This window comes from Arvicola amphibius, chromosome 4, assembly GCF_903992535.2.
Source record: "Arvicola amphibius chromosome 4, mArvAmp1.2, whole genome shotgun sequence".
Classification (NCBI taxonomy): Eukaryota; Metazoa; Chordata; class Mammalia; order Rodentia; family Cricetidae; genus Arvicola; species Arvicola amphibius.
The window spans coordinates 105,005,796-105,022,803 of record NC_052050.1 but is presented as its reverse complement, the minus strand read 5'-3'; the positions used below and the strand labels follow the sequence as shown (position 1 = coordinate 105,022,803).

The 17,008-nt window shown below is 56.9% G+C and overlaps 1 protein-coding gene and 1 long non-coding RNA gene across 3 annotated transcripts; one reads left to right on the top strand and one right to left on the bottom strand.

The window, feature by feature from the left end:
* Positions 1 to 313: 313 nt before the first annotated feature.
* Positions 314 to 15,879, bottom strand: Pde4c (phosphodiesterase 4C). Of its 2 annotated transcripts, XM_038327568.1 has the most exons (17): positions 15,802 to 15,857; positions 15,410 to 15,470; positions 12,369 to 12,756; positions 5,696 to 5,875; positions 5,214 to 5,250; positions 5,062 to 5,132; positions 4,875 to 4,927; positions 4,465 to 4,577; positions 4,283 to 4,376; positions 3,831 to 3,988; positions 3,637 to 3,735; positions 3,185 to 3,349; positions 3,006 to 3,105; positions 2,637 to 2,791; positions 1,988 to 2,110; positions 1,430 to 1,612; positions 314 to 946 (listed from the first exon to the last, which is right to left on the bottom strand). In XM_038327568.1, the coding sequence occupies exons 3-17, from the start codon at positions 12,539 to 12,541 to the stop codon at positions 707 to 709; spliced, it is 1,944 nt and encodes a 647-aa protein (XP_038183496.1). In that variant the 5' UTR covers positions 12,542 to 12,756; positions 15,410 to 15,470; positions 15,802 to 15,857; the 3' UTR covers positions 314 to 706. The 2 variants fall into 2 exon arrangements, with proteins under 2 accessions (XP_038183496.1, XP_038183497.1); XM_038327569.1 differs by lacking the exon at positions 3,637 to 3,735 and having other exon boundaries at positions 12,369 to 15,470; positions 15,802 to 15,879.
* On the top strand, positions 2,684 to 5,593 carry LOC119812713. Its single transcript, XR_005285117.1, has 3 exons — positions 2,684 to 3,340; positions 3,602 to 5,146; positions 5,257 to 5,593. It is a non-coding gene; the product is annotated as an uncharacterized LOC119812713 (long non-coding RNA).
* Positions 15,880 to 17,008: the final 1,129 nt, after the last annotated feature.

The window sequence follows — 17,008 nt, the reverse complement described above, 5'->3', positions numbered from 1 at the left end:
CCCACACCTATTGACATCAAAGGATGCAAATAATGATGGTGGGGCTGGGGCCACTCTGCTCACACAGCACGTGGGACGCCAGGCTTCCACCTTCAGCAACGAAAAGAAGCTAACAAACAAAAGGGGAAACACAGCCGGGCGGTGGTGGCGCACGCCTTTAATCCCAGCACTCGGGAGGCAGAGGCAGGCGGATCTCTGAGTTCGAGGCCAGCCTGGTCTACAAGAGCTAGTTCCAGGACAGGCTCTAGAAACTACAGGGAAACCCTGTCTCGAAAAACAAACAAAAAAAAAAAAAAAAAAAAAGGGAAACACAGTGAGCCCCAGCCCTAGCAGACCGAAGCCGAAGCCGACCGAACCGAAGCAGGACAAGCCGGACGGACAGAGGCAAGAGGAGGCGCTGCCCAGATGCCAATCCCATTCCAGCCAAGCCTGAGGTCAGAGTGGACCCCAGCCGCAGGCTTCCAAATGGAACCCAAGATCTGTCTATGTGTAAATCTCGGCTGTGCTCTTTAACGGGTGAAAAGAGAAGCTGACACGGCCAGAAATCACTTCGGAAGTCTCCAGCATCCATAGGCGCCCAAAGGGCGTGTCTGTGACTTCATGGTCCATGCTAGGCTAGCCCAAAATCTTGTCAGGTCTATCCTGTGCTCTGCGCTGGTCTTGGAGGACAGAAGCTAAGTGCCGGGTGACTCTGAGGACTGGATGCTCAGTGCTGAGTCTGCCCTTCATCCTCTTCCTCCTCAGCCTCCTCCAGCGTTAGCTCAAACTGGAACCTGTCAGGACCACAGCGCTCTTGCCCCACGGAGTGGGTGGGGCTGCATGGTATCCGACTCTGATACCACTCTCTATTGTCTTCCAAAGTGTCCAACAGCTCCTGAGCATCGGGGTGCACCAGGTCAGCCCATGTTTCCCACAGCGGATGGGCGATGTAGTCAATGAATCCCACCTTAGGGTGACCACAGAAGGGACAGGTGAGTCTCAGAGAACCCCAGTATCAGCCCAATCTCACAGTCACCTGCATGGTGTCCTCTGCCTGGACTGCTCATTGCTCAACTCCTATTCATCCTTCAAAACCCTCTTGAAAGAACTTATTCTGGTCCAACACCCAGGAGACTGGGGCAGGCTGATCTCAAGACAGTGAGTTCTATGCCAGGCTGTCTTCAAAACACCAAATCAAGAATCTGCCCTAGCCAGGTGATGGTGGCAACATGCCTTATCCTAGCACTCGGGAGGCAGAGGCAGGAAGATCTGTGTTCGAGGCCAGCCTGTCTACAGAGTGAGTTCCAGGACAGTCAGGACTACACAGAGAATCCCTGTCCACCCAGTGGTGGAGCACAGACCCAATTCAGGCAACGACGGTCATGAGGTCACAGGCTACCAGGTCTCCCCGTCTCCCACCCCCAAGCTGGGCGAAACCCCGCACACACACCTGGGACTTCTCCACAGAGGCAGTGTGCTTGTCACACATGGGGCTGATGTCCAGGCCCGACTCGCGTTCACGGTCACCCTGCTGGAAAAACTCGGCCATGATGCGGTCAGTCCACCGGCGGTAGAGTGGCAGGGGTTTGGTGGGGTTGCTGAGGTCAGCACAGTGCACCAGGCTCTGTAGGACCTGCAGAGGGTAGAGTGGGGGCTCCAGAGGGCCTGGCCACACCCCCACCTCACTATATCCCAGGGCACCCATTTTCCAGGTGGGAAAACTGAGGCCTGGGAGGAGTGGCTAAGGCACAGGCATTGCACCAGGTAGTTCCAGCAATGTAAACAGTCAGTGCTTCATAAATGCACCAATTAGAAAATGGATGTGTATGAGTGCGTGCGTGTGTGTACATGTGTGCATGTGTGTGCGTGTGCATTTAATCCCAGCACTCAAGAGGCTGATGCAAGGAGATGGTGAGGATGGCGAGATCCCGGGCTGTCTGGGCTACCGAGTGAGACTCTGTTTCAGAAAGCTAAAGGGGGAAACTGAGGCTCTGGCCCGCTCCCACACCTGGATACGGTCGGAGTAGTTGTCCAGGAGCAGGACCCCGAGGCTGGTCACCTTCTTCATCTCCACCATGGTCTTGAGCTCGGCCAGGAGGCTCATGTGTTTGGACATGTCTGTGGCCAGCACCTGGGGCACATGAAGTAGTGGATGCTGCACTTCTGAGACCTTCTGTTCCTCAGAGTCCCCAGTGCAGGAAGCTGAGAAGCTGCGCTGTGCACAGCGGAGCACAGGAAGCTGTGGCTGGGTTGAGAGCTGAGGCGGGATCCAATTTGGGCTCTAAAACTTCGGGGGCCACCAGGGGTGGTGCCACAGACACACACGCGGGGTGGGGTCACCCAGGCCAGGGGACACTGGCCCCGGGGCATCAGACCCAGAGACACGCCCTGACAGCTTGTCAGCTGAAGCCACCTTTCTGTGGGCGCAAAGTGGAGGCAGGGGGATCGTGAATTCCAAAAATGTAAACAATAACAAAGGAAAATCCTCGGGTGAAGTACACAACAGGCGCTTAATAAAGCCCGTTGAATTTATAGAGGAAATACAAAAGCCCGAGCCCGACAACCCACCAAGTAGGATAAAATCAAGTAGGCCAACGGTAACCCGTGCTGGTCAGCACGCAGTGTGAAAAAGGCCCCGCCCCGCGCCATGACATCACCATGTCTATGACCATCCTGCGCAGACTCAGTCTCTGCTTGGCGCTGAGATTCCGGAAGATGTCGCAGTTTTCTGACTGCAAGAGCTTGAAGCCCACCGCGAGGTGATGGTTCTCCAACACTGACATGTCATTGTACATCAGCGCCAGCTCCGAGTCTATGGGAACAGCCGAGGCCTCGGGACCCCACTCCACCCAAAGACAGCTGGGGTGGGGACGTCACTAGCCAACTCCTAAGTATGCGGTGAAGCCCAAACTCTAATGCCGCTTCATGCATGCAGAAAGCCATCCAAGCCCCGGACACGCCTCTGAGTCTGCACGCTAGGGTGGTCCAGGCTGTCTTGAGCAGCTGTTTATGGTCACCTCACTCACTGGTGTTGATGAGAAACTGATTGGAGACGCCCGGGTGGTCCACGTCATGGATAGCGCATGCAAAGATAGCCGCCAAGACTTCCAGATCTGTGAACACAGCCTGGGCAGGTCCGGGGCGTCAGGGCCGAGGGTGGCACTCTTCCCTGCGCCCACCCACTGTCCTCAGCCGGGCATGGTACCTCCAGGGCAGGGGTGCCCAGCAACACGTGCGCGGACTGGGCCACGTCCGCGGCGTGCACACTGTTGTGGTACGGCACGTCAGCATGGTAGTGAGCCTCCAGCGTGAGCAGGAACGTCAGCAGCGTGTCCGCCGGAATCTGGAACGTCTTGAGCAGGTCCCGTTCCTGGTGTGACACAGAACCCGCTCAGGGCCGTGGCTTTGTGCTCCAGCTCAGCTCACCCCACTCCCATCCATCCTCCAATGTCCTTTAATTCTTCTATCTTTGTACCCCAATACGGATCGGGAACCCGCTGTTCCGATCTAGGTCTTTTCAGGGCCAGAACAGCGCTGTGCCTTGTCTAAAATAGCCATAAAGCCCAGTAAATTCCTATTTGTCCTTCAACGCCCCGTTTAAACGGCCCCACTCGTGCTTCAGGGAAGAACTGAGGACCGAACGTCCCGGGGAGGCACCTGGAAGACGCTGAACATGACGGCTGTGAGCGGCTGGTTCCCGCTCAGCTCAGCCACTTTGAACACATCAAGTCCCCACTTGTTGGTGTCTTCAAGTTCCTACGAGTGACCAGGTAGCGTCAGCGGCTCCACTGTCGCCGGCTGCCCAGTGTCCAGGGAGGAAAACTGAGGCCTGTAGCTCTGGGGAGACCGACCTTAGCCAGCTGCGCCTCCTGGTCTGTCTGGACCCCGAAGCGGGGGACGGCAGTTGTGGGGAGGCTGGCGGGGCGGGGCCCGCGCAGGGCACTGATCCGGGACATGGGCGGTGTGTCCTCCGTGGGCAGCCTGGGAAGCTCCACCTCCGCCGGCTGGTCTGCAGGGGACGGGTGGCTCACTCTCACAAGTTCTGGTTCTAGCAGGATCCCAGCCCACCTGTTCCCTCGGTCAGCAGCTCATCTGCAGGCTTCCTTTGTGACTTGAGTCACAGGTTCCCCAAACTCATGCTTCAGAACACTACCTGCCATGTCCTCTCCCCCCGAAAGTGTTCCTGTTCATCTCTTTCCTTCAGCCCTGACCAACTGTGTTGGGTGAGATCTCCTTCTCCTCCACACAAGGGTTGTAATGGTGTCTGCTTGCCCTCCTTCAGGAGGTTGCCCAGGCGGCTCACCCAGGAAGGTCTGGGAGATGTACTCCGACACCTGGTTCCCTGAGCGGCTGGTTTCCGACAGATGGGTCAACTCGCGGTTGAGAATGCGCTTGAACTGTGGAGCAGGGAGGGTGGCAGGGAGGACGATGAGCAGGGAGGAGGATGAGCAGGGAGGGGGACGAGCAGGTTTGCTGTGTCCTCACCTTGTTGGATGCCATCTCTCCCACAGAGCGCCGCGTCTGTAGTGTCTCCAACTGCTCCAGGCACCAGTCCAGCTCCTCCAGCGTCTCCTGCGCCAGCTGCAGCCCAGCGTCCTCTGGAGGCCAAGCGGATCAGGGAGGGACCGCCAGTGGAGAGCCTGTGCCCCTCCATCTCCGCACCCCAACCCTTGGAGCCCCGGGTCACGGTTCCACAGCTCCCGCGAGTGCTGTGAGACAGGCCAACAACCCTCTCTAGCCTGTAACTTGTGCGGGAGGGTGGCAGGGAACGGACTCGGACTCCGTGCAAAGGTGGGTTTGGGGGTAAGCCGGCTTACAATGAGCTGCTGCAGTAGTCCAAGGGCAGGCTGAGAGACTCCAACAGCTGCCCTCGGGGTGGAAGTGGGGGTGCATACCTGTGGTGGCGGCCAGCTGGCTGCCACACGGAGGGGTCCCCAAGAGTGGCTGCCTGCGCGGACAGGACGTCAGAGGGGGCCCACCTCTCCAGACTCATCCAAACCCCCATTCTCCCCACCCTTGTACCCCAAGCACCCAAAGCATAGCACACCTTCAGGCCCCGTCCCTCCGCCACCCTCTCAGTACCTGGTGGTGCTGCCTGGGCTCTGGGCAAGGGCGGCCACGTTGCTGCGGACCGTTCTGAGGCTGGCCAGAACCTGCCGTGAGCAAGGTAAGCTGTAAGAGGCCGCCCAGGTCCCCCTGTGTGTTCGAGGCCAGAGGGCCATGGGGACACCCACCTGGGCGAAGGGCGTGACAATCATGTCTTCTCCATGTCTGCAGGAAGGCCACCAGTGAGGACATCTGCTGGCTTTAGAGAGCCCTCCTCTAATGATTCCTGACTCGGGCCTTCAGGTTCTGGCTCTCCCAGAGAAAACTACAACCTCTCCAACCAATCCTCCAGGTTATCCACATCTAAAATGGGGAAACTGAGTCCTAATGACAGTAGGGGTCTAAGAGTCAGGACAGAAGTAACTGTTTCCCTTCTCGTCACAGCTACTAGGGAGCTCAAATAAAAGTATTAGTGCAGCTGCTGCTAATTGACCTTACTGTTCACGGATTAATGTGTCACTCTGTCCCCAACAGACCATTGATATTCACTATATGCTGGATGTTAACAATAAACACTCTGGGAAACTCCTTCAAAACTCCAAAACTTCACTTGGGGGTTCCTGGAAAGAACTTGCTAAAAGAGTTTTCTAAAAGGAGGAAGGGGCCTCACAGATCACTGGCCACCGAGGAGTTCCGGGACACAGCCTTCGATGAAGGCTCATGGTCACTGTCGGAGAGGTACAGGAAGGACTCGCGCCGCTGGCCTTGCTGGCCAGGGGGCTGGAGGACGCGGCCAGATTGAGGGTCCAAGGGGCCTCTGCAGCTCGCGAACCCATTTTCCAGGTCGAAGCTGAAGGCAGGAACAGAGAGGTAAAGTCAGGGAGCAGAAGCCTCGGTCGACTGTCGCACCCTCCCTGGAGCCCCGCACCCGCCCACCGCCAATCGGTGAGGCCACTAAGGCGAGCCTAAGCGAGCCCTAGGGCAGCCGGCCCCGCCCACCGGGCCCCGCCCGCCCACCCGCCGGCCGCGCCCCCTGCCGAGGCCTCCAGCTTCTGCAAACCCCGGCCCCCGACACAGCGGGTCGGTCTATGCTCCTCTTCGTGGGGTTAGAGGTCAGAAAGGGTGTGGGGTGCGGGAGAGCCGGCCCAGCCGTTAAGAACTCGGGCTGCTTTGCACAGGACTGGGGTTCGCTTCCCACATGATGGCTCACAACTGTGACTCCATTCTCAGGGGACCCGACGCCCTCTTCTGGCTTCCCACGCACGTGGCGCTCACACACATTCAGCCGAAACACTCATACACATAAAATAGATAAACGTTTAAAAAGAGGTGTGTGTGGCAGAAACGGGGCGCAGCAGGGAGGTGGCGACCTTGGGAAGGGCTGCCCGCGGTGACCCAAAGGTCATTCCGTCAGGGTCCTGGCCACTTGGCCAGATGACCTCGGCTCCATTCATCCGACGAGGTTTGGACGAGTTCGGATGGGTTCGTGCATCCTCGGCCCAGTCCGGCCTCGCTCCGCTGCAGTCCTTTCCGCCAGATTCCCTCGGGGGTTTTTTCAGAGCACCTCACTGTCAGGCTTCGTGACGTCACGATGGGCGGGGCTCCGTCAGTCTTCAGTGTCTCCAGGCCCAGGACGCCCTTGGGTCCCCGTGAGCTCCCCAAACTCGTCATCCCAATGCCTGAGGTTGGAGACCCCCTTCCCCGTCCCACCCTGAGACGACTAAAAAAAATAGAGGCAGGGGCAACTGCAGGGTGCTGGATTCGAATCCAGCCCTTGGACGCGGAGGGTTAAGGACTGGCTGGCGATTCCTTGGGGCCCGAGAAGCTGATTTTCTTTCTGCTCTAAACTTAGCCGGGGTTGGCGGGGTCAGGCGACCGTTCCATGACGCGAACAGCACCTCGCCGGTCCATGTTCTGACTGTGGGAACGGCACCGGCGGGTGGGCCAGACGGGTAAACTGAGGCACCGACCCACGTTCAGGTCCAGCCTGCTGAGGACCTGCCATCGGTCCTCAGGCTCACTTTTGGGTACCAAACAGCACTCCCTTCGCATCGTGGTCCAGAACAGGACGGCTCCTCCTTCAGGATCACTCGCCCCCTAGCTGTCACTAAATGGCTGTGTGACCTGGGTGAGGGACCGCCAGTCTCTGTTGCTGCACTCAGCCGGCAAGCAGTCCCCGCGAAATTAATGCACAGGCCTGGTGACAGTGCACCCCGAGTCTCCTTGACTCTGAGTAAATAAATGCGCAGCCCACGAGGTCACAACTCGTGGATTCGAACCCGGAAAGGAACCTGGGAACTTCACCCCTGCCTCAGAAGCCCCTATCCGACCCCACAGCCCCGGCCCCCACGAGATCTATCAGCGTCCCGTGTGGTCGCCGAGGGGTGGGACTTCGGTCAGGCGCCCCCTTCCCCCGCGCGCCATCGGTCAGCCGGGTCGGGACACAATGGGTTGGTCCCCTCAGCGTGCGTCGAAGCGGTAAATGGAGCGGACAGATGGACAGAGACAGACAGACAGGCACCAACTGAGAGAGAGGCAGAAGCAGGGCAGAGAGGAGGGACGCGGGCGGATCGACGCCTGAGCCTAACGTGGTGGCTGCCGCTGCTTCTGCTTGTTCCCCCAACTCCTTGTCCCGGACGCTCGCCTCACCAAAGCGGATGAGCCACTGTGAAGCGGCGCTGCAGGCGGATGCTCTGGTTCATCACCAACTTCCTGAAGAGCGCGGGGGAGCCGCGTGGGGACCCCCGGGGGGAGCCAGGCGCCGCGGGGCCCTGCATGGCGGGGCTGAGGCAGGACCCGGGAATCAGGGCCTTTTTAGACGCTCTGGGGCGGAGCCGAGGACAGAGCAGAGGGCCAGGCCCCGCCCATCGCTATGTGTCTCCCACCGTGGCCTCTGGGGGAAACTGAGGCACAGCATACCCTCGACTCTATTCTCTATTTTTAATTATATTTTTTGCTTTATTTATTTAATAATAATAATTATTATTATTTTTAGACAGGGCCTCAGGTAGCCCAAGCTGATTTTTAACTCACTCTGCAGCCCAGGCTGATTGCAAACTCATTGCAATCCTCCTGCCTCAGCCTCCCGAGTGCTGGAAAGATAGATGTATGTGACCAAGCCCTGGTTAACACCAAGTGCTGGTGTCGGTCTGAGAGCCCCTCAGAGTCACACCTGGCATTCCATCGCTGTGGCTCCCGCGGAATTCAAGTGCACCCTGCTTTTAAAGAGAGACCCTGTCTCAAAAAAAAATCATGCGGGAGATGGGAGGATGTCCCCTCATAGGGAGAGTAATCCCTGAGGTAGGGGTCACCACAGGCCACAGTGATCCAGATCAATTCGTGGGTTAGGACGCCCCAGAGATCGGACCAGGAATGACAAATCCTTTGCCAGGTGGGGGAAACTGAGGCACCGGGCTTCCCTGGACGGTGAGCGGCGGGGCTGCAGTGAAGTTCCAGCCCCCAGGTCCCTGCATGACCCCACAGGCTCTGACAATCCCCAGGTCCCGCGTCTGGACCATCTCAATAGCTAGGCTGTGTCTCCCTGACAAACATCCGCCGGCAGGGCCTTCTGCCAGGGCTGCTCCAGATCCCCACCCTGCCAGCAGAAGGACCCACCGTCTGGGAAACAGGATCTGTGCAGTCTCCAGGAGTCACAGGGCCTAGTCGCAATTGACAAAAGGGGAAACCGAGGCTCACGCATGTTACAGGCAAAGGAAAGACCTGGTACTGCTGAGGCAGTACAGAAGGCTATGGAGTGGGGGGACACGCCCTGCATCTGAGGCTTTGCCCTGCATGTCCCCAGGAAGGTGACACCCAGGCTTCCAGTCACCCTGGGGGAATCTAAAGTCCATGGCTTTGGAGTAAGACTTCAGTGGGGACCTAAGTGACCATGGCTGGAGCTGAGATATGTCCACTGTGCAGATGGGTCACAGGGCCAACTGGGGGGGCTCAGACACCAAGCCAGGAGGTCCTTCCAACCCGCCAATCCCCAACCTGTCACCTGCTGGGAACAGACTTCACTGAGTCTGCCATGAGAATGTGGCTGCTGGACCACAGCTAATTATAGCCATTCTCTAGGGGGCAGAGGTCACCAGGCAGGGTCCAGAAAGTCCTGACATCACTCCAGGCCTGAGGAAAGATCTCTGTGGTCCCAGAGGGATTCAGTTCCACCCTCAAAATCATGGAAAATAGAAAGTGAAGACAATAATGTGATCTTTGTAGTGCCAAAATGCTGGCAGGGGGGAGAGGTTGGGTCACTTGGCAGCGTGAGTTCGCAGTAGCCTAGGTCAGTGGATGCTTGTGTCTGAGCCTCTTCCAGCCTAGCATTATATTAATGGCTGTACTATAACTCCTTCGTTCAGTCAAATTTGTGTTTCATTAATGGCTCCAACGTGTGTTATTAACAGCTGTTAATACAGAGAAATGTCCACAGAGTAGAAGCCACAAAGACTGGACTGGACATTCAAAGTCTGGCCCCCATGAGCTTAAAGGGCTTCAGTCCAGCTAGGCCACAACCCTCATCCTGGCCTGTACCTACATTGCTATGTGACTTCAGGGAGCGTCCAGAAGTCTCTGGTCACCCCATGGCCTTCATTGCTTTCTATTTGAATCCCCTTTCCCCCAGGAGAGCTCTTTCCTTTTACCAGGAGGCCCAGAGACAGGGCAGAGCCACCTGTCCTCCAGGGCGTCCTATGGCCTCCCGTCCAGCTCAGCTGGAATCATCTATGCAGCCAGCTTCTGCCGGGTCCTCTTTGCAGCCTGGGCTCCAGCCTCTCCTCCATCTGCTGCCCCAGGTCTGCCTTGCTTTCGGCCATACCCTTGACGGTAGGCATTGGGAAAGTGCCTCGCCAGCTCTCCGGGAAGGGCACACCTTCCCCTGCTCCACACCACCTCACGTCCTCCTTTTTCCTGCCTGACTCCCACCCTGGGACTCCCACAAAGCTACCCGTGTGGCCCAACAGAAGGTGCTTCGTAAATACTTCTGAACAAGGTGTCCTGACCTACCTACACCTGCTCCATCCACGGCTGGTGTGAGGAGGCTCAGCCAGGGGTCAGAACATCCATCTCCAGCCTTGAGCTTGACTTCCGTGGGGTGAGCCCCCCACAGCTGTGTGAAGCAGCGGAGGCACGTGGGGTCTCCCCTCCCCACATCAGAGGAGGTCCAAAGGAAATGTGTTTGTTCTTTCTTGAAAATGGAAAATCATGAGTCATTGGAGAGGGTGGGGCAGGCTCTGCGGGGTCAACCGGGAGGCACAGACCCAGTGCTCTGCGCAGAGGGACCCAGGGTGCTACAGTCAGGTTGCAGGCTGTGATGCTGGGTGGCCCAGGAGCACAACTGTGCCCAGAGGGGCAGTGATGTGGCCTGGGTTCCCTTGGCTGAGCTTCATCTTGGGAGCTTGTTCTGTCCAAAGGCCTCTCTCCAGACCCACAAGGACTCGGTGACCGTGCCTGGCCCTGAGGACACAGCCACAGCTGGAGACACCATACACAGACACACACTGTCCTCTGGGGACACTGCCGTGCCCAGTGGAGTCTTATCTCATGTGTCTTGTTCTAGAAGCAGGAGTCCATGAGCTTCACTCTGTTCCTTTCCCTTCTTAGACAGGGTTTCCCATAGCCCAGGCTGGCCTCACACTGGCTGTGCAGCTGCAGATGGTGGTCCTCCAGCTAGGAGTGCCCAGAGGGTAGGTGTGGGAACCCAGGGCTGCCAGTGTGGCAGGCAGCGAGCTGCCAACGCAGCCACAGCCTCAGGTTCTCCTCCTTTTGTTTTGTAATTTATTCTTGCTTTGTTTTTCAAAACAGGGTTTCTCTGCATAGCCCCAGCTGTCCTGGAACTCACTCTGTAGCCCAGGCTGGCCTCAAACTCAGAGAGATCCGTCTGCTTCTGTCTCTCAAATGCTGGGATTAAAGTTGTGCGCCACCAACACTTGACTATAGTTTATTCTTAATACTTTAAAATTAGATGTGTGGGGTTAATATCAGATTGCCATGGGAGACACTGCTGAGCCATCTCTCCAGGTCCACCCCCACCTCTTCCTTTTCTAAAACAAGGTCTTCATATGTAGTCCAGGCTGCCTTGGAACTCTGTAGACTAGGCTGGCCTACACTCAGAGATCTGTCTGCCTCTACATCTGGAGTGCTGGGATTAAAGGTATGAGACTCCCTCTCCCCCCCATATGGCTCCCTAATCCTTCTTAAGTGTAAGGACTGTGTTCTGGCCCGCAAGGATGGGGGCAAGCGGCAAGCCATGATGAACTGCTTCTCAGCACCACGGTTTGGGTCCCGTCTTTCCTTAGCAACTTAAAGGCCACCTGGATGCTGAGAGGAGTTTGCAAGGCCTCCTGAACACTTGTCAACGTTCTATCGCAGCCCAGCTCTGTTGAAGCCCGGCAGAGGACTGGCAAGAACAGCCCCACCTAGCTGCTGACACACAATGGCCACCCAAAAGGAAACTCAGCCCATACACAACTGCGTGTGATACACTTGAGTGGGGACCCATAAAGACACAGACGACTGGATCCTGGCAGCGGGCCACAGACACACCGGGGGCCCATGGCACTGGGCACCCTGAGTCACTCAACCATGCACCACCACCCACTACCAAGGCCACTTCGCTTAGACACAGCTTTTCCTCCAAGGTGCGCTTCTTATACCAAAGGCTTCCCATGTAGTCCGCAGGAGTATCCCGGACCCTTCTGCACCACGCCGCCCAGCAGCAGGTGCTCAGACCTGCCCATTCCCTCCCCCAGAAGACACTGGACCCACAGTCCACCTCCAGGCCACGCCCCTGCCCCGCCTGCCGAGGAGCCCGGACACTCCACCGCTATTAGGCGCTGCTCAGCTCAGACCCGGTTCACTGGCCCAGCCCACAAACCTCAGGCCGGGCCCCTGCCATACCTCTGGAGAGATCAGGATTCTTCTACACCCAACCAAGGCACACCTCTCCATACGCTCAACAACACCCTCAGTCCTCTGCAGACCACGCCCACTAATACCCCGCCCCATCTCTTCCAGTGTCCCTTCCCCCGACCGACCCTGCCTTCCTAAAGGCCAGGACCTTCCCTCACCCAACGCGTCCCTCCCCAGCTCTGACACCCTGCCCTACCCGACACCGACCACGCGCACCCAGGCAGGCGCCACCCATCCCCTCTAGGCTCCGCCTACTTTCTAATAGCAGCTAGGCTGCTTGATCCCCCCTCTCCCCCACGCAAACCGTGACACAAGCCCATCATGTTAGTCTCGCCAACTAGCGCCAGGCCCCTCCCCCTCGATAGGTGTCGGCTCCTCAAACAGGTCCCGCCCCATGTCCCGCCTTCTCAGTCAAGCTCCGCCCCACCACCTACCGGCGGTGGAAGGAGCTGGGCCACGAGCGCCAGGACTTCACGAGCACAGGCCACTCGCTGGACTCCGGGTCCGAATGGAAGCGCCGCTGGATGCGGATGGGGCGCTGTGGCTGCCTCCACAAATGCTTCGGGGGCCGTGGGACCCCTGCGCGGCTGACACCCAGGGTCTCCATGCGCGGCCCCCCAAAACCAAGGAAAGGAAAGAGAGACTGTGGGTGGCCCCGGGAGGGTCTGTGTCCAGAGCCGGGATCCCACCCCAAGGAGCCTCCCTCTCCGCGGTGCTGAAGCCAGGCAGGAAAGATCACAGGACTCAGATTTGAGGCTGCCCCCACCAGTCACGGAAGCTCCTGGCCTCTTGAGCAAGAAGCCTCGATTCAGGATCCGTTTCCTGGAGACACAAGGCAGGCTCTTCAGCATATTCGGAGAGGCAGGCTTGCAGGTCCAGCCCCAGCCGTTGGAAGAGGGGTCCCAGAAAGACGGCAAAATTGGAGGTACCTCCACCCCCCTACACACACACACCGCCCAGACATGTGCACATAAGGTCACAGGCCAGAGATCCCAGGCACTAAAGGCAGAGGCCAGAGGGGAAGCGTGTCCCCACCCTGGGGTTAAAGAGCTGGATGAAGACCCACCTTGCCTGCGCTCTCAGGGCAGCCAACAGGACACGGTAGACACCCGGGTCTTTATAGCCCCACGGCGCTCAGACTCTCGACAGGACACGAGATCTCATTGGCCCCAAGACACCCCAGGGCTCCACCTTGCAACCAGGATTCCTGCCTGGTCTCACTCTCCCGGTTCCCACTCACCACTCCTCCTAGTCTCAGGGGGAATTTCCCGGAGAGTGGTGGAGAGCAGCGAGGACAGTTCCCACCCTAATAACAGAAGTGTAAGCGTGTAGACAGCACAGTTGGGCTGAGTGTAGAGCACGAGGAGATAGCCAGGGCAGTGCCATGCCTCAGGCCTGAGGGAGTCTCCAGAGGGCACTGTGCTGGGAAGGAACTGGCAAGAATGAGGGTATGTGACTTGGAAACCATCTCCAGCTCTGCTCCTTCCCCAGACCCAAGACACAGGGAGCCAGCCAGGAGGTTCAGTCTGTGCCGGCACTTACCACAAAGTCTGAGGACCTGAGACCCACATGGTGAAAGAAAGACAATCTCTGTTGTGCTGTTCTCTCTCTCTCTCTCTCTCTCTCTCTCTCTCTCTCTCTCTCTCTCTCTCTCTCTCTCTCTGTCTGTCTCCCTCTCTTTGTCTGTCTCTCTCAAACAAATTTCCTCAAAGGACTAAGTTCACTGTGTGCCAGGTGTTCTGTTGGCTTGAGGCAATACTTTCTCTCTCTCTCTCCCTTTCACTCCCTCTCTTTTCCCCCCTCTCCTTCCTCCTTCTTTCTCTCTCTCTTTTGGTTGGGTTTTGGTTTTGAGACATGACCTGTGGTTGTTTGAATGAGAATGTCCTCAACAGGATCCTGTGCTCAAGGGCTTGGTCCCCAGCTGGTGGAATTGCTTAGGCAGAGGCAGATGGATCTCTGTGAGTTCAAGACCAGCCTGGTCTACAGAGAGTTTCAGGAAAGCCAGGGCTATATAGTGAGAAACTGTCTCACAAAACTAAACAAACAAAACAAACAAAAAGCCCAGGCCAGGTGCAGCCTTTATCTGTTCACCTCCTGCTTGAGGATCAGATGTGTGCTCTCAGCTACTGCCCCAGCACCATGCCTGCCTGCCAGCTGCCACCATGCTCCCCACCATGATGGTGCTCCTCACCGTGATGGCTGTGGACTACCCTAGACTATAAACCAAATACTAAATGTTTTCTTTTCTAAGTCACCTTGGTCTTGGTGTCTCTACACAGCAACAGAACAGTGACTAAGACAGGTTCTCACTTGCTAACTCAGGCTGGTCTGGAACTCACTATATAGGCCAGGCTGGCCTTAGACTCACAGAGATCCTCTTGCCTCTGCTTCTGAGTGATGGGATTAAACTACCTCCCAGACTCTCCTGGAGGTTTTGAGCATCACTTGGTCCCTCAGTCTTTCCTTCCATCCCATCCCAGGTAACAGTGCTAAGTTGCCCCAAGCTCTATTTTCTATTTTGGGAAGTGGGGGGTTAAGTATGATTCCCATGCCCCTTGGCCTCACTGCAAAGATGAAAACAGATATCACATGTGACCTACAGAGCCCTCAAAGCCACCGTGACACTCCCCCCTTCACTGGGGTGCATCATGATAGGCCAAGCTCCCATCTTGTTCCACACACCGGTGCCCCCACCCAGACTCTGCTGAGCCCAATCCTGGGTGTGTTTTCACCCCAGCCTGAATGTCAGTTCTACCCAGCAGCCCCTGAAGTGAGGCTGACCTTGTACTCTTGATCCTCCTGCCTCCACTCCCCTCCCAAATGTCATCACACCTGGTTTAAGTTATAGCCCTTTATCATCCAAAATCTAGCCCCAGGCCTAGAGCTCTTTGTCACGGCTAGTCCTAAGTCCTCTTGACGTGAACTGGAGTCAACAGAGAGGAGGGAATCTCAGCTGAGAAAGAGCCACGTACAGCTGACTGTAGGCAAGCCTGTGGGGCATTTTCCTAACTAGTGGCTGCTGGGGAGGAACCAGCCAGTAGGCAGTTCCCTCCACGGCCTCTGCATCAGCTCTGCTGTGTGAGCTCCTGTCCTGACTTCCTTTGATGAGGAACAATGCTGTGGAAGTGGAAGCCAAACAAACCCTTCCTCCAAGTTACATTTGGTCATGGTGTTCCTCACAACAATAAAACCCTAATTAAGAAGGGTTCTAAATTTTTAAATAAAAAGTGGCATTTGTCTATTGATGTCATTTCTGGGGCAGTAGGCACACATGCATGCCATAGCTCACATGAATAAGTCAGAGGGCAAGTTGTGAGAGTTGGCTCTCCCTTCCACCGTGTGAGTCCTGGGGATCAAACTCAGATTGTCAGGCTTGGGGGCAAGCACCTTTACCCACTGAGCCATCTTTGCCAGCTCAGAGATTCTTTTATTTATTCGTTTTTGAAGACTGTAGGCCAAACTGGGCAGGACTCACCTGTTTCCTGCTCAGTCTCTCAAGTGCTGAGAACATAGACCAGAGCAACCATGCAAACCACCTGGTTTGGAGATTTTAAAAAATACCAATATAGTCAAATTGTTGCCACCAATTGTGCCCTGTGGCACCCCCTCCCCAGGTCTTGGGGTGTCCATCCCCTGCCTATGTCCCTGGGTTCTTCCAGCCAAACTTATCTGGCAGCTTCTGCTCCACCCGCTAGGCAAGTGTTTCTCTGGCACCGTCTAGACCAGCTGTGGTCAACCTGAGCATGGCCGCCTCTTTCCCAGCCCAGAGTGTCCCCGGAACACAGTGGACATTCACCTCCTGTCCCAAGCTAACTGTGAGGGCTCAGGCAGCACACTCTGACTCCTTGGGCACAATTGGCTCCTCACCTGCTCTGAGTTGGGTCCTGGCGTTTCTCGATTCCTCGAGTTCCGATGGTGAAAACCACATGGGCATCAGACTCTGCCTCCCCTGCGGACGCGAGGCGGCTGGACAGTGAGGGCAGCAGCAGGGTCCCTGAGAAACGTCTCCGGATCATACCTCCACCTAGGGCGCTGGTGGAGGCTGTTCCAGAATCCACGGGCTCCCAGACTCGCTGGGGAGGCAATGAGATGTCATGAGCAAGCTCCTGTACAGGTATATTTCCAGGGGACCGTGAGCTTCACAGATCTCTCACCAGAACCAGCACCCAGCTTCCCTGAGCTCAGTCCGTGTGTGTGTGTGTGTGTGTGTGTGTGTGTGTTAGTTTTATTGCATTTAATTTTTTATCAATTTATTTGTGGGGAGCATACACATTACACAATCCGCAGATAGAGAGAGGTCAGAGGACAAATATCAAGAGCTGGTTCTATCCTTCCAACCTGTGGACCCCGGAACTGAACTCAGGCGTCTCCTCTATCCTACACTTCAAAACAAAATAAAGCAAAACAAAAACTTCTGTGGTGCTAGGACCACAACCTGTCCCTCACTCATGGTCACTGGATGCTGAGATTTGAACACAGGGCCATGGGAGCCACGAGCTGGGCGCACTCCATTTCTGGGACTCAGGATGGCAGGGAGCTGTCCAGTGCTGACCGCAGCGGGCCACACGAAACGGAGCCTTCCGGGAAGGGTGCGGTCGGTGGGGGACCAGGCGGCGACTCAGTCCTCTGCCGCTCTTTCCTGAGTTTTGCAAAGATCTGTCTCCAGCATCAGACATAAGAGTAAAGTGGAAAACTGAGGCCTGAAACGCAGCCTCGGCAGAGCAGGCCCACGGGTGGGGAAGGGCGAGAACAGACAGCGGCTGAGCCTGGTGGTCAGCTGAGCCATGGTCGGGGCGCAGGACAAGGTTCCTCCCCGCTTTGGACCGTCCGGGTCACACCGGCGGAATTGATCCTCTCTCTACTTTACGCCCCGATCTGATCCTTCTAAGACTCTCTATAATACCATTATAAAGAGCCTTCCCCATTTTCAGCAGAAGGCCTGGGGGCGAGGCCCGGGAAAAGTCGGGGTGGGTCTCGGGGATGGAGCTGGGCGGGCTCAGAGAAAAGTCGAGGGCGGAGCCCAGAGGAGAGCTGGGGGCGGGGCTTGGGACAAGGCCCAGGGAAAGAATGGGGA

Excerpts from the sequence above, each read along its gene's own strand:
- Pde4c (XM_038327568.1), bottom strand. The coding sequence starts at position 12,541 with ATGGAGACCCTGGGTGTCAGCCGCGCAGGGGTCCCACGGCCCCCGAAG. Across the intron at positions 5,876-12,368 it reads CCCAGCTCCTTCCACCGCCG|CTTCGACCTGGAAAATGGGT; the intron begins GTAGGTGGTGGG and ends TCCTGCCTTCAG. Across the intron at positions 3,350-3,636 it reads TCATGTTCAGCGTCTTCCAG|GAACGGGACCTGCTCAAGAC; the intron begins GTGCCTCCCCGG and ends GTGTCACACCAG.